The following is a 22,052-nucleotide window of genomic DNA, read 5'->3' as shown; positions in this document are numbered from 1 at the left end:
AATCCCCATGAAATAACAGTTTTTAAATAGAGGTATCGAATATAAAAAGCAAGGACAGTATGGAGAATATGTACGAGCTTGGAACACTTATTCCACATTATGTTGCTGTTTTGGCTGTTAAAAAGCAGAAAGAATATCAGGAGCCATTCAGAGGCAATGGCAAGGATTTACTAAAATTATACCAACAAAGGGAGACTCTAGTTAAAAAGAACAGTTTAATTATTTTTTTACCTTTTTAATATCAATAGTTTTAAGAGGTTGCATTCCTGGTTGAAAAATGAGTAATATGCATTTTTGTGGGAAAATTGAAGAATAAATTTGGGATGTATTTTTACTGACAGAAGATTATTAATAAAGGAAATATTTCATCACAAATGATTATTGAAGGAGTGATGAATAATTCAAAAAGGAAATGGATAAATATTTAACAAGGGTAGGAAAGGGGGAACAGAATGAGAGAAAGTAGCTCTGGTTGAATGGTCTTTATCTGTGCTGTAAGTTATAATTTTCTATTGAAAAGAACTATTAAGATAAAAAGTCAGAATAATAATAGAAACTATATTTTCTGAAAAGCCAAAATTACTTCAAGATAAAAGTTCAATAGTGGGCTCCCCAATTAGTACGTGAATGCAACAAATTTTCCGGCACTGGACTAGCCAGTGCTAAGTTTGATGTAGTTCTGAGCCGGCACATTAAGCTATACTGTTTAGATATAGTTGTGCTCAATTGCTATGCAGGGACATATGCCAGAAAAGTAGATGAAGACAGGATTAGATTTGACTGCAATTGGCCCACCATCAAGTGCACAACTGGCATTCATTTTTTGATACGTAAGGGGCGGGAGTACTATTCCAGCCCTGCAGTTGCACCATTATACCCAGGAAAAGAAGGTGGAAAACTGTGAGAATGCTAAGATTAACAGAGGGCAGTCAGTCTTGGATATACACACCACATTTCAATTGAACACAGAAGTCATTACTAAAACAAAAAAAAACCTAAATTAACTAGTTGTAAATCAGCTTCGATAAAGTATCATAAATGTATCATCGAACAATAACCCTGGACATCTGTGTTCAGAGTAACAGAAGAGGTAAGATCTGTTGCTTTGCCTGAACTCTCCTCAGTGTTAAGTCCAGGGTAAATTTAGTGAGATTTCTGTCTTCTTACACAGTAACCTGGAGCAAAATTCATGAAGAATAAGCTTTAAGAAGCTTGTCTATGTTAAAGAAAATGCATGATTTTGATTAATTGTATGAAACTTCTTGGATTCAGATTCAAGCCACCCACCGTGGAAGGGCTACCTACGACATACTTTCAGCTGCATAAACTACATTGATTGACTTTCATGTGGAACAACATCTTTATCAGCAATCAGAAAATAAGGATGCAACGTCAATGTTAAATAACCAAACACCAATACTTGTCAGAACTGTAATTTAACTACATTTTCTAGAAAAGCTGACACGGCATTAAAGTTTTGCTCCAGGCCTCCATTGCCCCTGAGGCAGTTTAGGTACCTCCATATACAATTAAGAATGAAGACTGTGCATGACATTCAGTAGGTCTTTCCCAAACAGGGTCCAAATTCACTGTTTCCTAGTGACAGAGAACCAAAATATGAGGAGTGATTAGGAAAACACGACACCCTCACCTGTGGGGGGAGAAAAGTGACAGGTTGGGGACTTCGTAGAGCTAAGCAAGACATAATGAGAAATAGAAAAAGTTAACTCTAAGCACTGTTTCAAGTTAAACCACATTTGCAAGATGAGGAAATATAGGTAGAACAGACATCAGAGAGCTCTTCTTTATACAGAAAATAATTCATATCTGAAATGGACTTCCAGATGAGGTGCTGAAGGCAAACTTTCTGGAGTTATTCAAGGAGAGAGTTAGACTCTGCGGTGTGAGGACACTATAGAAAGATGGACTGGATAGTTTCCTTTCTCTGAAATTGTTCTAATCCCTTTTGTGTAGCTTATGTCATTTCAGTTTTATTGAAGTCTGAATAAGACAATGGAAACATGTAATTTTCTTTTTAATCATCTGTACAGCTTAAATCATCATTTTGTATCAACCATAAGGGCTTGGAAATAGGAAAATTTCAGATATGGGACAACCCAATATAATAGAAATTTTACGGTAGCACTAGGACAGAGTAGCCCACATCAGATATATGTGGAATAATAAGGTTTTGCATCTTAAAACATCAAAAAGATGAAACTTGTGTAACATCTAAAAGGATTAAACTTGTGTTCTCTTGCAAAAATTGTTAAAGTTTATGTTTGAGGAATGCGCCACAAGCATAATTTAGTTTGAAAAGCATTCCCTGCTCTTGACAAGACGCTGGAAAAATCAAGCTTTCATTATTTGGATCCTTATCTTGAACTCATGATCCAAAACACTGCACATACAGTGAATTACAGTCTGAAGTAGAGTCGTTGGTATGTAGGCTTTTTAGACGGAGCCATCTAGAGCAGGTGTCATGCAGGATTTTTTGTCATAGTGGTTTCCTGCAAATACTGACACATTCCTGGCAATCACTATCCTATCTTGCAAAACACCATGTCAGGTACTTAAAGGAAAACAGTGCCATCATTGCAGAAAATGTTTTTATTAGTATACAGCAACAGAGATATTGTGTTAGTGAATCAACAAATACAGAAACATACAGAAAGCTGATGACAAAGGGACAGAAATCTGACGATCTTGAGGATCAAGCATTCAGTGGAAGTGGTAGCTGATTTCCATCCACATTTACAGCACAGCGTAAAGTATCAGATGAGACTATATTGAAGGAGGTCATAAGGTCAAGAAGAGGTGTCCAGGCCACATGCAGAAAACCCTACATTCGGGTATGCAGCCCTCAAGAGCACAGGAATTCACTTCTATTTCTGATTATATTTCTTTGTTGCTTTGTCACTTGCTTTTTTAAATTTTGTGAACCCTGGGATTGGAAAAGGGCATTACCATGTACTGTTGTCACCTTGCAAATATACCTTGCATCCAAATCAAAATCTATTGGTATCAACAAGTTAATGGGAATGTGGATAAATGCAAATTGCTGACAATGTTACTACTGGATTTAAAGTTCATGCTTGTCCCTTGAGGCTGCAATGCAAGCATGTTAGTGAATCCATGAAGCGTGGACACTCTTGCTCTGGAATAGCAGCACGGTGTTGGGAAAAGGCCAAAGCACAGACCAATGTCATTGCGATATTAGTTTAGGCTAGCAAACAAAGCAGCAGCAAATTGGGAAGTATTATCATTTCCAGAATCGTGTTTCCTTAACTCTTCTTCCTTCTCATGATAAGATCTAATTCACAGTGAAGTAAAATATTTGTTTGGGATATTAAAATACTACAGTCAATCCAAGTCAATGTTTTTTTTAGTCAGATTTCTTGTTAAGTTTCACTTATTATAGGTGATAAATACAACAAAATGTTTAAAGTTAAATATATTCTCTTCAGATTTAAAATCCAACAACATAAAAAATTAACCTGCACCCTTATTAACTTTCATCTGATTGGGAAATACCAAATATAGCTTTTAAATGATCTAAAGTTTTAGGAGTGTAATTTCTATTAATTTCATGCAATTCATGGACTGCTACTATTAGGTTTTACTTTCCGAGTCCACCAGTGTCTCCCACTCTTAGAGCTAGGTGATACATTTACACTGTTTCCATCAAAATGCAACAGTAAGAAAAGTCTTCCTTGGTTATGATGAATTTGTGACACAAATCCAAAATTCTCACCCAGATTAAACATTAGCTGGCACCCTGCATTTTGGATGTCCTTTCACTTAGCCTCACTGGTAACTTCCAACTGCTCAATCACTTTTTTCTAATTATTAATTGCATGGAACCTTGTTGCACTGAGATGCTTTCATGCAACTCATGGAAGGATTTTCATTCAATGACCAAGGGTGGTGAATAGATGGGAGAAAATATTATATCTCAAAGGAATTAATTAAAAACTGGAAGATGAAAGCTATATGACTGTTGGACATGTATCCATTGCTTTTTCATCTTCCAGCAGAGATTTTCAGTATTTCTGAATAGCAGAGGTTCATTGGACTCCGCTGTCATAAATTAATGAATATCTTTCATAGGCACATGCTTTCTACACAAATATACTCATTCAATAATCCCAATTATATTAATCTATGTATCAGATTATCTGCTGTACTTATTTCAGGTATAATCCAACTTCCTAGCTTTAACCTCACAAATATAATCCTCTCCAGAACCATCTGGAATATCAGCATCCAACTACTTTCATGTTTAGCACTGCTGAATACAGTGACTTCAAGGTCAATGCATTGTACACTGTGGTAAGCTGTATGAAATCGAAGTTTAATTTAGTGTTGAAGATATTATGCTCACAGGTTACTGCAAATCTGACAGCAAAGGCTAAACACATCATTTCCATATTAATGTTCCCAACATAGAAAAGTAATCCATGAATAGTAAATTGATGGTGTTTGGATGTATGATTCTTAAATACAACCAGTCACTCTCATACAAAAGTGAACACAAATTCACTTTGTACTTCAAAAGAGAATGTCAAACCTAGCCTTCTGCTTTAATGAAAAGCATATCTACTCCAAACAGTCTAATGGCACTCACTGCAGGGAGGAGGGACTGTCTCTAAAAGGCCTACCTATCTTGGCTCCTTTCTTCAGAAGGGTGACCACCACTGCTGTATTGCGGCACCCCACTGCTCTGTCCAAAGGTCTCATACCGCTGTAGTCCACATGTTCAATCATTGCTCCATGGTCCACAAGGTACTGCACCTGTCACCAAGTTTAAGATATACATACATCAAGGCATTAAATATCTTAGTGATCATAATTTATCTTAGATCTATAATTTATCATTTTAATCAAGAATGGCAGAAATGTAGTTTGATAGACAACTACTCGGTCTGGGGAAAAATGCATCATTGCCTGGAAATTGGATTGGTTAACAAGTAATTCCGTGCTTCCTGCTTCGAAATTCACCTTATCTGGAGTGAAGTGTGATTATGACTATTTCCAGGTCATTTTTCATCAGTCTGGAAACGCAACCAGCACTTCCCAGACTAATTTCACCTATGAGCATTGAATGCGGTTTCCTTGTCAGAGAGCACTGACGTGATGTCAGTTCCTGTGTAAGAGTCCTTTGGAGCATTGGTGGGGAAAGTAAACCCGATTGTCCAGGCAGCAACCAGTGTTGGGCTCTCCCTGATAGGTAGGTTTCAATTCAAAACAATGGATGAGGGCTCCCTAACAAGTCTTATGCTTTTTATCCTTCATGGGTCTCCTGCCCCGCACAGCACAGACCCCCCACCCCCACCGTTCTCTCTACCAGTCCCATCCTCCCTCCCGAGGATGAGACACTGATCCTTTGAAGGACACAACTTCCTCAATAACTGAATCCCCTGAGGACCTGATGCCCTCAAGATCTGATGGTCTTCATTCACCATTGGCCCTGACTACCAAGAGCCAAGCCCCAAGTCACCAACAATCCAAAGCCACATCTCCACCCATCCATCTGATCCAGGATGAGAGCGGCACTTCCACTGGACCTGATCACTGCCCAGACCTTCCCTGCAGGTCGTTCCTGCCAGGTCACAACTTTTTAAAATCTTTTTGTGGACTTTCCCTCCTGGCCCCAATACGTTCTGCAGACTTCCTCCTTGCCTCTGATACTCCCTACAGGCACATCCTCTCCCATTCCTGACCCAGGCCTTGTTCCTCAGACTAGAGCCATTACCCCACTTTCTCTCTTGGAATTCACAGTGGGGATGGCATATTGGAAATGGTTGCTGGCACTGCACCATAATGACCATCGAGGTATATAGTAGATGAGTCTAAAACTAGTGAGCATAGGTTTTGGGTAAGGGGTGAGGGATTAGAGGGTATCTGAGAAGGAACTTTTTCACCAGAGGATGGTTGGAATCTGGAATGCACTGCTTGAGTAGATGATTGGAGGTAGGTTCCTCATAAATGTTAAAGAAATACTTAGACAGCACTTGAATCGCCAAGATATAGCGGGCTACAGACCAAATGCTGCTAAACGGGATTAGTATAGATGGTTACTTGAGAGTTGGCATGGATATGGTGGGACAAAGGGCCTGGTTCTATGCTGTATTGCTCTATGATTCTATACCTTTCATAATCTTGCTGTAGAACGTAGAACAGTATAGCACAGGAACAGGGCCTTTGGCCCACAATGTTGTGCCAAACTAATTAAGCTAATGATGCCTAATTACACAAATCCCTTCTGCCTGCACATGGTCCATATCCTTCCATTCTCTGCATATTCATTTGCCTAAAAGCCTCTGAAATGCCTCTATCATATCTGCCTCCACCACCAACCCTGGCAGTGCATTCCAGGCACCTACGACTCTGTGTAAAAAAAAAACTTGCCCTGCACATCTCCTCTGAACTTTGCCCCTCTCAGCTTAAATGCATGCCCTCTAGTATTAGACACTTCAACCCTGTGAAAAAGATACTGGTTGTCTACTCCAGCTGTGCTTCTCATAATTTTATAAACTTCTATCAGGTCTCCCCCTCAGCCTCCTCTGCTCCAGAGAAGATAACCCAAGTTTGTCCAACCTCTCCTTATAGCACATGCCCTCTAATTCAGGCAGCATCCTCCTAAACCTCTTCTGAACCCTCTCCAAATCCTCCACATCCTTCCTATAACGGGGTGACCAGAATTGAATGTAATACTCCAGATGCGGCCTAACCAGAGCTTTATAAAGCTGCAACATAACTTCCTGACTCTTGAACTTAATGCCTTGACTAATAAAGGCGAGCATGCCATACGCCTTCTTTACCAGCCTATCAACTTCTGAAGCCACGTTCAGGGATCTATGGACTTGGACCCCAAGATCTATCTGTGCATCATTGCTGTTAAGGATCCTGCCATGCCTATATGATTTTTGCAATGCCCAAGTAATTCTTTTTCTTGTGATGCACAGGTATTAGCAAGGCCTTTGACAAGGTCCCTCATGGTAGGCTGGTCCAGAAGGTTAAATCTTATGGGATACAAGGTGAGCTAGCCCATTGGATCCAAACTTGATTTGGTGGTAGGAGTCAGAGGGTGGTAGCGGTGGGTTGCTTTGCAGATTGGGGGCCTATGACCAGCGGTGTGCTGCAGGGATCCGTGCTGGGTCCCCTCTTGTTTGTCATCTATACTAACAGTTTAGATGAGAACGCAGGTGGCATGGTTTAGTAAGTTTGCAGATGACACCAAAATTGGTGGTGTAGTGGACAATGAAGGTGGTTATCTGAGATTACAGCAGGATCTGGATCAACTGGGAAAATGGGCCAAGGAAGAGCAGATGGAATTTAGCTCAGACAAGTGCAAAGTGTTGCATTTTAGGAAGTTAAACCAGGGCAGGCCTTGCACAGTAAGTGGATGGGCCCTGGAGAGTGTTGTAGAACAGAGAGACCCAGGAGTACAACAACATACTTCCCTGAAAGTGGCAACACAGGTAGACGGGGTGGTGAAGAAGGCATATGGCACACTTGCCTTCATTGGTTAGGGCATTCAGTACAAGAGTTGGGACTTCATGTGACAGCTGTACAAGACGTTGGAGAGACCGTACTTGGAGTATCGTGCACAGTTCTGGTCGCTTAGCTATAGGAAAGATGCCATTAAGCTGGAAAGGGTGCAGAAAAGATTCACAAGGATGTTGCCAGGACTGGACGGCTTGAACTATAAGGAGAGACTGGATAGACTCGGGCTGTTTTCCCTGGAGAATAGGACGCTGAGGGGTGACCTTATAGAGGTGTATAAAATCATGAGGGGCATCGATAAGGTGAATGGTCACAGTCGTTTTCCCCCAGAGTTGGTGAGTCTGAAACTAGAGGGCATAGATTTAAGGTGAGAGGGGAAAGATTTAAAGGGGACCTGAAGGGCAACTTTTTCACACAGCGGATGGTAGGTATATGGAATGAGCTGCCAAAGGAAGTGGCAGAGGCAGGTACAATTACAACATTTAAAAGACATTTAGACATGTACATGGATAGGAAAGGTTTAGAGGGACTTGGGCCAAATGCAGGCAAATGGGACTAGCTCAGGTAGGCACCTTGGTCAGCATGGACGAGTTGGGCCGAAGGGCCTGTTTCCGTGCTGTATAACTCTATGACTCTAAAACAAAAAGGGATAATGAAGGAATTAGAAGTAGAGTAAAATCTCATCAACAAAACGGGTACATACAGGAGGAAGAGTGAAAGGCATTACTCAACCGCATTCCAAATGTCTGTGAGATTAATGAGTTGTCAGGACTACAGTATCCAACCCAGTGACTAATTAATTAAATATTAGTTTTCTGAGCATTTTGGTTCTGTATCAGCAATTCAGAAAAAGAATCTGAGTACCATTTACATCAACACTGTATATCAAATAAAAGATCATAAAGAATAGAATTATCTCATCATTCTCTTGCCACTCTGTTTACAACCACATTAAATATCTCTTAAATTGATGTCAGACAAATCAGAAAGTACAATTCCAGCTTAAAATATAGATGACAAGGCAGATCTCCTGTCTTGGACTTAACTGGGTATTCCTCCAATGTTGCAGTGCTGACAGTGTGATCGTCTGCAGATTTCCCAGCTGCTAGGCTGGAAAGCCTGGCTGCTGAGCCTACACTGGGCAAGCATAGCAGTCTCCTTTCAATCGAATAGAAGAAACTAGCTGCCAGGAGCAAGATAGGTAGTTTTTTTTTTATTCACTTAGTTCAATGTTTTAAGAGAGTCTTTAGTGTGCTGTAAATGTTCTTTTTTAAAAAAAAATTGTCCAAAGTGTCAAAAACATCAACCATGATTCAATGGGCCCACTGACAGCTTTGATAGTCCAAGAGTGTGGGGTAAGGAGAGACTCACGGATTGTCAAAATGGTTCTGAGAGTACAGCTGTGACAGCCACTGTGCTGTGTGGAATTGCTGGGAGCAAGGTTCCTGGATTAAGTTGTGTGGCACAAGGGTGGATGGCAAGTGATTTTGGGATAACTAAAGATCTGCCCTCACATTTTCATACTGGTAACTGGTTAAAAGGTATTTACCTTCATGACCCAGTACACAGCTAATCCATGTAAGGGTGCACAAAAGCATTCCCATATCCATATTTAATTAAGGTATTTTTATATGATCAAACAAACTATCAGCTTTTGTAGTTCTGTCCCATCGGTTATTTAAAAGCAGATTATTTGAGGTTGAAATTTGAGAAAAACGAACCAACAATGTATCTAATGAAGCTATCTTCCCAGATTGAGAGTTTCCATATCCCATAGCTGTTTGAAGAGAATTCAAAGTTATTTTCTAGGACACCAAAGACAAACCACATTGAGCATTTACGTCAACGGAGTGTTAAAATACCCGTGTCTATGAGATACTTACAACATCTGCATCACCATAAAAAGCTGCAAGATCCAGAGGCGTCCGTCCATTTTTATCTGCATGATCTGTTGCAGCACCTCTCTCTACTAAGGACTGAACTACAGGCAGGTGACCCTTCAGACATGCCCAGCTGAGGGCAGTCAATCCCTCCTTATCCATTAGTGAAAGTGCTGCTCCTGAAGAAGAGGACAGGCAATGCAAAGCAGTTGAGAGAGACGTGACATCCAGCATTCCTGACACAGTCTTCATTTATCACAGATACTTTTTAATACATTGCTGAACCTTTGTATAACCTCAGATTTTAAAATGCCTAACATGTGCTGGAAACTAATCCCTTATTCAGCACAGCATATCAACTATAAAAATACAAAAACTATTTCTGAATCATGTCTAAGCTCCTTTGCTGAGGCTTTGATTTTCAGTTCACTTTTAGGATCATTTGAAGTCCATTTGCCTGCCTCTTTGAACAAAATTTATAATTAATGCCCTTCAAAAGCAGCAAATCATCACACTTCTGGCGATGCCAAATAGTAACACGTTTTATGATCTGTTGTGAGTTTCAGATATGTAACAGAATGTTGTTCTTGCTGCTATAATTTGCACTATCACTGTCTTCTCTCCTTTTACATTGCCGCTTCTTTCAGTTGATGAGGTAGATACAATTTGGGTTGCACAAGCCTTCCACACTGATTGATAATATATTATAGAAACAGCTGGCCACCTCAAAAACACACAAACAAAAGCTTATTGCATCTTTTGTGAGTGTTGCAAATGCAGGGTCCCAGCAAGAAGGATTATCCAATTTCCTGTCATATCTTTAATAAAGGGCTCATCTGTTATACTTTCAGCAGTACTTGCATTTAAGTATGTCTGTACACATTTTAAATTTACTATAGTAATGTATGAGGCAATTTATTAGTTTTAATTTCAGCTGCGTATAAAATAAACAGAGGAATTTAATTCAAATATTTTAATGCATTTACTATGCTTTTCTCAAAGTAATCTGTTGAGGCAAAGGAAGAACGATTATTGCAGATAAGGGGCAGCACACAGATGAGAAATGGGAGGAGACCAGCACAGATCCTTTGGGGATATTTTGGCTATACAGATTTCATCTGAAAATAAATTCAGTAACGTTTACTACATCAGGGGGTCAAAAGCATCGACTTACGACCATCTTGGTCTTACTTGTTTTGATAGAATCATTATATGTGACAATAACAGAGCAAACAGCTTTGTAGTAAAAGCAAAATATGAATTGCCTCCTGGTGTTGGTAGTAGAAATACTCTCAAGGCTTAGGGGCAATGTCTTTCCCAGTGTCATTCTATGAAATACACTTTGAACACAGATGTCTTGCAATGAGTTACAAGGCTGTAGTTGAACGATGTGCATGTAGTGATGTAATCTCCCAGAAAAGAATTGATAGCCTCCAATTATTACCTAGTATCTTCAATTCTAATACTTTTAATACAATGTGCATTAATTGGCAGTATTTATTATTGTGGCTATTTCAAGCTGACTAGGTTTATTTAAAAGTACTATCTCCATGAGTTGCTGTGGAATGGAGATCACAAAACAGAGAGTCATGGCTAAGTGTGACATGCTGAGTCAATTTAATTTTGAGATCAAGGATATTCTCTTGGACAAGTATACCACACATAAGAAGAAAAGGCAGATGGAATGGAGTAGGGGTACAGATCAGCCATGATCTCAGAAACACCACCATCTATTTCCATGCCTGAGCTTATAAATGCAGAACGACTTTGTAGGTGAACAGTGGTCCAACAGAAATGACCGTGTTCTGGGAGAGAAAATATTGGTGGGCCAGGAAGTGTGAGGCACATCCCACTCCTCCTGCTAATTTAATGCCATCTAATTTGGAACAAAAACCATTTTTATACAAATTAACATTTATGATTAATATACTTTCACAGAATATTGCCATTTTTGAAAACGTGTATAAATATTATATGAATGGCATTCTCAACAACCTCTCTCTGAAACCAACCTTGAGCAAGTAAGAATTCCACTGTGTCGAGGTGTCCCTCTGATGCCGCCATCATTAGAGGGGTTCTACCCTGTTTATCTGCCATATTTGAATCCGCACCGTGAGTTAGCAGCAAATCCACTATCTGAAAACACAAACAATATTGAACTATTTCAAAGCAGCTTGTAATCTTGTGAAAATTAAATGATATTCTCAAATCAGCAAGAATACCCAAAGACAACCCACAGCAACAACTTTTGCTGATGGGGTACCTTATTTAGCAAAAATCATCTTAAAGGGCTTCACAGCAATATCATCACACAAAATCTAATGCTGAGCCATTTAAGGAAATATTAGGTGGAGGACCAAAATTAGGTCAAAAGAGGTAGGTTTAAAATAGCATGTTAAAGGAGAAAAGAGAGGTAGAAGGGTGGAGAGGTTTAGAAGAGGAATTGTAGACCTTAGCATCTTGGCAGCTGAAGGCACAATTAAAATCAGGGACCAAAGGCCAGAAATAGAGGACTGGAGATATCTTAAAGGGTTACAAGGCTGGAAGAGATTATAGAGGTAGGGAGACTGAAGCAATGGAAGGAATTGATGTATTGTTTAATTGGGATCTAGCATTTACTAAATAACTCATTTTCCAGCACCTGGGCATCGCTGGAAGGCAGCATTTATTGACCATCACAAATTGCTTGAGAAGGTAGCACTGAGTCACCTCCTTGATCCACTCTTTGGTGAAGGGTAATGCCATGGTACTGTTGGGTAGGGAATTCCAGGATTTGGAACCAGTGAATGAAAGGCGATACACTTCCAACTTCTGCAACTTGGATGAGAACCAGCAGGTGTTCTTGCGCACCTGATGACCCTGTCCTTCTTGGTAGGGATCACAGGTTTGGAAGGTGTTGTCAGAGTAGAGTAGGCTGAAGTGCATTTTCTAGATGGTACACACTTTAGCAGCTACTGTGAACGAGCATTGTTAGGAAAGAACGTAGCTGATGAGGTGGTAATCAAGCAGGCTGCTTTGTCTTGGATGGCGTTGAGCTTCTTGTGTGTTGTGGGAGCTGCATTTGTCCAGGTAAGCAGGGAGTATTCTATCACACTTTTCACTTACACCTTGCAGATAATGGAAACTTCCTGGGATATCAGGAGGTAACTCACTGTCACAGGATACCCAACCTCTGATCTGTTCTTGTAGCTGTGGCAGGTATGTGGCCAGTCCGGCTGAATTTCAGTGGCGACCACCAAGATATTGAGGGTGAGGGATTTGGAAATAGTAATTCCACTGAATGTCAAAGGTATCTAGTTAGACTTTCTCTTGTTGGAGGTGGTCACTGTCTGACATTTTTGTGACATAAATGTTATTTGCTATTTATCAGCCCATGACTGAATATTTTCTGGGCCTTGCTGGATGCAGATAATGGCTGCTTCATTTGCTGAGGAGTTGTGAATGGATTTGAACATTGTGAAATCATCAGCTAACATCCCATCTTCTGACCTTCTAATGGAAAGGAGGTCATTGATGGAAGAAGATAAAGATGCTTGGGGTTAGGGTACTGGCCTGAGGAACACCTTCAGTGATGCCCTGGGCCGGAATGATTGATGTCCAAGAGCCACAACCATCTTCTTTAGTGAAGGTGTGACTCTTAACTGCTGGAGTGTTTTCCCTTTGTTGCCATTTCACCAGAGCTTCCTGATGCCACACTTGGTCAAATGCTACTTTGATGTCATGGGCAGTAACTCTTACCTCCTCCTCTGAAATTCTGCACTTTGGGCCATAATTGGGCCTGGAGACAAGCTGTCCTGGTGAAACCTAACATTATTAGTGAGTAAGTGCCATTCAATAGCACTGTGGAGGACAACTTCCATCGTTTCGTTGATGATTGAGAGCAATTAACCAGGTTGGATTTGTCCTGCTTTCTGTGAACAGGACACACCTGGTCAATTTTCCATGTTGTCAGATAGATGCCAGTGTTTGTTATTGTAATGGAACATATTGGCTAGAGACACAGTTAGTTCTGGGTTACACGTTTTCAGTACTGAAGCTGGGATATTCTCTCACCTGGATATTGTGTGTTTCCAGTACTCTTAGCTATTGCTTGATAAAACATTGATTGAGTTAACTTGGCTGGAGAGTGGCTTCAATGACAGTGGGGATCTCAGGAAGAAGTTGAGATAGGTTCTCAATTTGGCACTTCCAGCTGAACATGGATGTGAATGCTTCAGCCTTGTTTTTAGTACACATTTGCTGGGCCCAGTCATCATCAAGAAAGGGGATATTCTTGGAGTCTCTGCCTGGGTTTTGTCAGCTTAAGAGGCAAGTAGTATTCAGGGCAGTGCCAGGTAACAACCACCTCCAGCAAGTGACCGTCAATTGGATCACACCGCCATCAACATCCTGGACTCAATCAAACCAGCCACATAAACATTGTGGCTACAAGAAAGGTCAGATGCTGGATATCTTGCTGAAAGTGACTGATTTCCTGCTGCAAAGCCTTTGCACCATTGATAAGGTACACCAGGAGCCTTCAAAGATCCTTCCAACTCACCTGAATAAATGCCGTTCAAGAAGCTTGACGCCATCCAGGACAGAGCTACCCGTTTGATTGGCACTCCATTCGCCAAACTAAATATTTGTTCTTTCCCCCATCACTGCACTATTATTGCAGCGTGTACCATCCACAAAACATACTAGAATTACTTGCCTGGGCTTCTGACCGCACTTCCCAAACCTGTGACATCTACCACAGCAGGAGCATGGGAATACCACCACCTGTAGATTCCCCTCCAAGTCACACACCATTTTGACGTGGAAGTACACTGCATTCATTCATCATTGCTGGGTATTAGTACAGGTACTCCTCATCCAAAAGCACTGTGGGAGTACCTTCACCAGAAGGTCTCCAGCAGTTTAAGCAGTGACTCATCACCACCTATTCGAGGGCAATTAGGGATGGGCGATAAATGCTGGCCTTGCCCAAAATGGTGGCATCTCAAAATATCTTAAAAAAACTAAGATATCTTTATTAGTCACACATACAACGAAACACACAGTGAAATGCATCTATTGCGTAGAGTGTTCTGGGGGCAGCCTACAAGTGTCGCCACGCTTCCGGCGCCAACTAGTATGGTTGTTTCCAAAAAACCATTGCCAAAGATCAGCATACAGATTAGAGCTCAATGGGACCTGAATAAATGCATTAGGTTTGGGTTGGGAAATCAGGAAAAAAATCACGTCTTCGCCTCTGCTTGGTTGTGATTAGGCCTGCCTTGGGTCAAAATTTAATTTTATATCTGAGCAGACCACTGATATTGATGCAAAATTGGAAGTGACCCAGGTTGTACTCATGGGAACACAAAAGAAAATGGTGCAAACGTGGGATGAGAACCAACACTGGTGATTCTCTGGCTATAAAGGTGGGAAGGTAAGAGTGGAACAAGGCGAATGCAGTTCCACTAGCTGGATGACACAGACATATTGAGAAATACGAGAAGGGATGGAATACATTTGTTACAGCATAACCAAGTCAGCTTACCTGCCAGTGTCCTTGTCTCACTGCACTGAACAGTGGGACAATCCCTCGTCTGTTAGACTGTGACACCGCTGCTCCTTGTTCCAAAAGCAGTCTGCATACTTCAAGCTTTCCTCTTCCAGCTGCAGCTGTCAGTGCTGAGAACATATAAACGCATCACTTCAGAAGGGCATGAGAATTCTCAAAAGAAAGTTCACAGAATTCAAAAAGTCCACCTCGTTTGTTTTAGCCTCACCTACATATCATTCAAATCAGATATGCTTCAGACTGCTTCCTGAACACACTATTATTGCCCGTTTCAATGGATTGTTTTATAACTGATTCCTATTTCTGGAAAATGTTTTATCTGACATTTCCTGCCTCTTTAAACTTGAACCCATTATTGAAGTAAAACAAAGTTTGCCTGGATTAACTTTTCCTATTATCTTCACATTCTCCATTTTAGTCACTTTGCAGTCATCTTTTCTCCCCCCAGAGAAATTGAGCCCAATTTACTTAACCATCCTTCATTTATTTAACCTTCCTTCATTCCTGACACACAAAGCCAACTTCTTTGCTCCTGCCAGTACCTTTCCAGAAAATCCTACCCTTGAGTACATGACCAGAATGATACACAATATTTCAGAGTCTAGCAACTTACACAAATCACAGAAATTATTGAATAGAACACATCATAAACGTGATAGTACTGCAGAACTAACCACTGAAGTACCAAATGCGCTTTTATGTTTCAGTTATTGTAGTTCAGTTGTCTTCAACATATTGGCTAAAATTCTGAAATATTTCCAAGAAATGAAAATGGCATTACTAGTTGAAAGAGAATTAGCAATGACAGTACATTGGACATGTCTTCACTAGAGAAGAGGTTACTGCCTCTACAGTGGTAAAGGAAAATATATCAGTGATAATGGATGGGATAAGATAAAAATAGCTAAGTAGGAGATACTTAAAAAGTTGGCTCTACTCAAAATAGACAACAATCACCCTGTAACATTGCTAAGGAAGGAAATTGGCCATAATTTTCCAATCCTTCTGAGATAATGGGGACAGTGCCAGAGGGCTGCCAATGTCATACCTTTGCGCTAAACTGTAAACCAGGAAATAAGGGCAGTTGAGGAAAGAAATAATAATCAACCTTGCATTCATTCGGGTAGTGACCATGTTGTATTTCTACATTCTTCTATTATTATTACAAAGTTCTGCTGTAATTCCTGAAAGAGCTGGACTTATCATGAGGAAGTCAGTACCCTCTTATCTGTTTCACAGGTCTAACACATTCTACTATGCTATAGATGCAGCAAAGAAAGAAGTCTCATCATGAGGGAATGAGGGTGGGCAAGTGGTGGAAGTGCCCATGGAGGGCCCCTTTGACCACAATTCAGTAAGATTTAAGGTAGATTTGGAAAAGGATAGGCTTAAGGTCTTAAACTGGGGAAGGACAGACTTCAATAGTGTAAGACAGAACCTGGCAAAATTAGACTGGAAGCAGCTGCAAGAAGGAAAAACAACATCTGAGAAGTGGGAGGTGTTTCAAAGTGAAATAGTAAGAGTTCAGAGTCAGCATGTCCCTGTAAGGATAAGCAGCAAAGATGGTAAGATTAGGGAACCTTGGTTAACAAAGGAAATTGAGGGATCATTCAGGAAAAAGGAGCACCCGTATGTCAGGTATAGGAAATAGTTATCAAGTGAGACCTTTGAGGTAATATAGGTAATTAGGAAGGCAAAGAAAGGACATGAAATGTCCTGGCCAACAGAATTCAAGAGAATTCCAAAACACTGTAAATAAGTAAGAAGCAAGCGGGTAGCTGGGACCAAAAGGAAAGTCTTTATGTGGAGCTAAGGGATATGTCCTGAATGAATAAGTTCACATCAATATTCACTAGTGAGAAGGATGGGGAGGATAGAGATTTAGGGGAGGTGTACACTATAGTTTAGAATGTGTGTATCAGGAAAGAGGAAGTGTTAGAGATATTGACGCACATTAAGATGGACAATTCCCCAGAGCTTGATGAAATCTACACCAGGGTTTATGGGAAGCAAGGGAAGAGATTGCTGGGGCTCTGATGCATATTTATGGATCATCTTTAGTCACAGGTGTGATACCAGAAGACTGATGCTTAATGTTGTTCCCATATTCAAGAAGGGCTGTAGGGATAGGCCAGGCAATTTCAGGCTGATGAGCCTTACATCAGCAGTTTTTTTTGAGGAGGCTATAAGAAGATTGGTGAAGGCAAGGCAGTAGATGTGATGTGCATGGACTTTAGCAAGACTTTTGACAAGGTCCTACATAATAGGCTGGTCCAGAAAGTTAGGGCATATGGGATCAAAGATGTTTTGGCAAAATGGTCCCAAAATTGTTTTGCTGACAGCAGGTAGAAGATAGTAGTGGAGGGCTGTCTTACTGACTGGCAGTCTGAAACCAGTGGTGTAGTGCAAGGATCAGTGATGGGACCTTTGTTGTATATATAAAATGTATGTGGTCTGATTAGTAAGTTTGCTGATGGTGCAAAGAGTGGTGGAATTGTAGACAGCAAGTATGGTTGCTAAGGATACAGAGAGGCATAGATCAGCTGGAAAGTTGGGCAGAGTGGTGGCAGATGGACTTTAATCCAGACCAGTGTGAGGTAATGCATTTTGGGTCATCTACTACTGGCCGGACATACAGAGTAAACAGCAGGGACTTTAGAAGCTTTGATGCACAGAGGGACTTTTGGGTACAAGTTCATAGCTCCGTCAAAACAGCAACACAGCTGCATAGGGTAGCAAAGGCATTTAGCTTGCTTGTCTTCATAGGCAGGAGTATTGAGTATAAGAGTTGGTACATCATGTTGTAGCTGTACAAAACTTTGGTTAGGCCACATTTGGAATTTTGCAGGTAGTTCTGGTCACCATACTATAGAAAGAATGGGGTAGCACCAGAAAGAGTGCAGAAGAGATTCACCAGGATGTTGCCTCAAATGGAGAACTTTAGTTACAAGAAGAGATTGGATAGGCTGGGATTGTTCTCACTGGAGCATGAGAGACTGAGGTTGACCTTATAGAGGTTTATAAAATTATAAGATGCATAGATAGGGTAGAGAGTCATGGCCTTTTCCCCAAGGGTATGGGAACCTAAAACAAGAGGACGTACGTTTAAGGCGAGAGAGAGAATATTTAAAGGAGATGTGAGGGGCAAGTTTTTCAAACAGAGGGTGGTGGGTATATGGAACAAGCTGCCAGAGGAGGTGGTAGAGGCGGGTATAATCAGTGTTAAAAAAGAATTTGGACAGGTACATAGATAGGAAAGGAATAGAAGGATATGGGCCAAATGTAGGAAAGTGGGAATAGTATAGATAAGCAACTCAGTCAGCATGGACAAGTCAGACCGAAGGGCCTGTTTCTGTGCTGTATATGACTCTATTTCAGTAAGTAATAATTTTACAAGGGAGGAATACAAAAGGAAAAGAAAATATGAAATCATCTGAATCTAACCAATTTACAAACAATAAAATCAAATTTAATCAATAATCCGATAGAAAATCTAGGCAAAACCACTTTATGAGTGGTAAGAATGTGGAACTCAAGGTCAACGTTGAGACAAACAGCATTGAAGCATTTAAAGGGACATTAGACAAACGCAGAAGGAAGGAATATAAAGATATGCTGAAAAGATGAATGAAGTAGGGTGCAAGTAAGTTCATGTGGAGTCTAAACCTCATCACGTTCTCTCTGCCCGTGTAGTCCGTTGTCGTACACGTTATGCAGCTGTTATGTAAGTAAATGATTGATTCAAAATTTTCCTAAACTGTTCTACATTAACAAAGAACCTCAGTGGAGATATGATCTCATTCCCTATGTATTTCCCAATGACGCCTCAGGTGACGTCTGCAGATGGAACTATCAAATGTAGGTTTTGAAGTAGAGAATAAAACAAATAGTTTTATTGTTGATCCCCGATAGCTTCATGAAGAATGGCCTCATGCTGGGATGGGGAGAAATGCCTCACATTTTGCCATGGTGCTAGGTGCCACAGTTGGTCATTTTCTATCTTATAATTTTTAATTATTTTCAAACCAGCTTGTTTCTGGTCTCTGCTAATAATTAATGTGTTTTTATGTCCTCAGCCACATTTCTGTATTTATGTACACTTAGAAAATGAAATTGAACTGAAAATACCAAGATATTTTGAGAATGTAAATTCGATGTTGTTGGGAGAAAATTGTTGATGACTGAACAAATTTTGTTTAGAAATTAGTTTGACTGTTGGATCAATGACCTTCACTTGGGGGCGCTGTGGAGATGTCTCAAAAATTATTGTTTTTCCAGGTTTAAGAAAACCCACGTGTACAACAAATTGTTGGGATTGTTGCTATTTTTGAAACTCAGTGCTAGGTGAATTTGTGCATCAAATCTGTGCATTGTCAGCTCCTATCAAATACAGAAAAATTAAATAAACCAAAGCTCCCAGAAATACCCTTACTGGTTATAAAACTAGACAACCGCAATCAAAACAAAACAAGATTAATTACGAACACTCAAAAGTCAAGATTTTATGTTTTCGTTACATGAAAAAAAGAAATGGAAGCATGATAACAGAGGACTGCTCTTTTTGAGGTTTCTAAACAGCAAAGCAACAGATTACAAAGTCATGGGCACTGGATGGAGCAAAACGGCTTTCAACAGTGGGGTGACACAAGTTTAATAATCTGCACCTGCCTTAGGAACCTATTTAGAGTCATTCCTACTGACTAAGTTTCCAAGTCGGTGTATCAAGGCTCAGAAACAAGCACAAATCTTCTGCCCTGCGCTAACATTTAGCCTGTGACAAAGCTACTGATTATACAGAAATACACACCCTGTTATTGGTGTTGAAACCACTGGAAAGAAGTGATCTCACACTGTAAATACAGTGTGGTGGCTTGGAGCCAATTTCTAAACTTGAAGCATCTAGTTTAAAAGATTCTCAAGTGGTTAGCTGCTCTGAAGTTACTCGTACTTTGAAACAGATTTCTATTCATATGTGAAATTTTCCAATTCTATAAATCATTCTGGCAGTTGGAGATGAGTGAACAAAACTCTGCACACAGTTTCAGTAAACATGCCCAAGCTCTTGTTTTCCTAGGATCCTTCTGAGAAATACTTCCAGTACTGGGTTATTTCAACCAGTGTAACTGAAGACTAGTTAAAGCACTTGGGTCAAGCAATTGCCTTGCTTTGTGACGCTGCAACTTAACAGTTTTATAGAAATAACAGTCTGGTTATCCTACTGACTTTACCATCTTTTTTTCACTACATCTGGTTACTTGCGGTTTCTTGTGGATTTTTGGATTAACTCATTCATGTCAAAATCCTTTATTTCTGTTTTGGATTACTTTCCAATAATTACAGATTGAAGAATGTGATCACCAGTCTTAGCTTCTATAATTGTCCTTCCGTTGTATTATAACTGCACAAAAGAGTAACTGTGGAGAATATGGTTTCCACAAATTCAATGATAAAAATAATTTCATTAGATTCAGACTTACTTAGCCTTCAATGTTTGGTGAAAAATCACCTGAACACAATTCATTCAATTGCCCAAGCCTCTAATAATTCTTACTTCCAGTTTGCTACAAACATATATCATAAAAATTGTAGCCTGTCCAAGACAAGGCACCTTGGAATAGTTTTTGGAACATAAATCAACATGGAGGTCTGAATTCAATTCCTCACTACAATGGTTTTAATATTTTTAAGTGAAGAGTATACATATAGTTATTTAAGTTATAACAAAACTCTGAACTATTTTGAATGATGACTAAGTCAAGTGTTTAATATTGCTGCTCATTACTGAATTCAGGTCCAACGTCATTAGCTGCTCAAATTTCTAGCACAGACTGATCATTTGATTTGAAGTTAAGCAATGTAATGCTACTTTAGACACTGTAATCTGATGGAGCCTGGCAGCAAAACTTAGATAAAAGTATAATGTATTGATTTAGTCAGATGAATCACGTTAGACAGGGAGAGACTGTTGGATACCATAGAGCAAACTGTAGACAGGTGCCTTGAAATCTATATGAAAGTGAGATATCGATAATATTTCTGTGCTGTCATCTTTAGACTCATTTGATCAATAGATGATGGGTTAATGACAATTAGTTTACCCTTTTCAAAGTGAAGCTTAATATTAGCATTCATTTTGAGGATGTTCAGAAAAATTCCAAGTGTACAAGGACAGCCCTTTATAGAGTGCAGATCAAGGACAAATCTCGAACCAGTCTCAGTGTCTCACCCATGCCCATTGCATCCAATACTATTGTTAATACAGGTGGTTATGAATTCAGTACCAGCGGTAGGTTTATTAGGTGACCCATCTAGTGTACACAGCTATGACGTCTGCCTTTATATACCTGTTTCTCCCCAAAGAGTATCAAAACTGTTAATCTGAGCTCGTTCCACTTCTTCTTCATCCTTTTCTGGCAGATCCAGTAGATATGAGACAATCTGAAATAAAGTTGAAAGGAACATTACAAGAATAAGATCAGCAAAATCACTTGTTCCCAACTTTTGTGGGTTGTATCTTGCATTGTCTGAGAAAAGGCTTGCAGATAATAGATTTTCTATACTAACCTACATCAAGGTTTATGCCACAAAGCCAGCAAAGCATCAAAATCTCAGCTTTGGTTAACTTCAGATTAAAGCTCAAAGTATCAGTACTTTCTGAAGCATACCCAAATTCACCCGTGCATCTTAAGGTTCAAGAGATCCCATTAGGTCCTTGGCTACAATGCATCAGGTGAAGATGCCTCAAACATATCTTTCCTAAGTGACCACGGAGCATTACGGCCTTCCCAACTGGGCAGTGGATGAAGGTAACTTTGTGGAGAACAAATGAGACTCGAGTTTCAAATTATTAACCTCTCCCACAAAATTATTAAAGGAGGAAGCCATTTATTCCATTGTGCTTGTGCTAGATTTTGGCAGAACTTACCAACTAGAACTACTGTAGTGCCCTTTCCCCAATGCCTTGTTTTGTTTTTCTCACTTCAAGCATTCGTCCTATTCCTTTTGGAAGTTACTAGCAAATGTTCCTCCACTACCCTTTCAAGTATATTCCAGATCACAACAACTTAGCCCATAAAATGTTTCCTGGTATTGCTTCTGTGTTTTTTTTATGA

The 22,052-nt window shown here is 40.0% G+C and overlaps 1 protein-coding gene across 5 annotated transcripts in view; it reads right to left on the bottom strand.

Moving 5' to 3' along the window:
• tanc2a (tetratricopeptide repeat, ankyrin repeat and coiled-coil containing 2a) overlaps nt 1-22,052 on the bottom strand; it is a 591,670-nt gene that overhangs the window by 29,838 nt on the left and 539,780 nt on the right. For all 5 annotated transcript variants that reach the window (XM_052038520.1, XM_052038521.1, XM_052038522.1 and 2 more), the window contains 5 exons: nt 21,285-21,378; nt 14,917-15,050; nt 11,402-11,525; nt 9,393-9,568; nt 4,662-4,794 (listed from right to left, as the gene is read on the bottom strand). In XM_052038520.1, the coding sequence (XP_051894480.1) occupies nt 4,662-4,794; nt 9,393-9,568; nt 11,402-11,525; nt 14,917-15,050; nt 21,285-21,378 (661 nt within the window). The remainder of the gene's footprint in view (nt 1-4,661; nt 4,795-9,392; nt 9,569-11,401; nt 11,526-14,916; nt 15,051-21,284; nt 21,379-22,052) is intronic.

Source organism: Pristis pectinata, chromosome 25 (assembly GCF_009764475.1).
Source record: "Pristis pectinata isolate sPriPec2 chromosome 25, sPriPec2.1.pri, whole genome shotgun sequence".
Classification (NCBI taxonomy): domain Eukaryota; kingdom Metazoa; phylum Chordata; class Chondrichthyes; order Rhinopristiformes; family Pristidae; genus Pristis; species Pristis pectinata.
The sequence above is the reverse complement of the archived record's forward strand: the minus strand, read 5'-3'. Positions and strand labels throughout refer to the sequence as shown.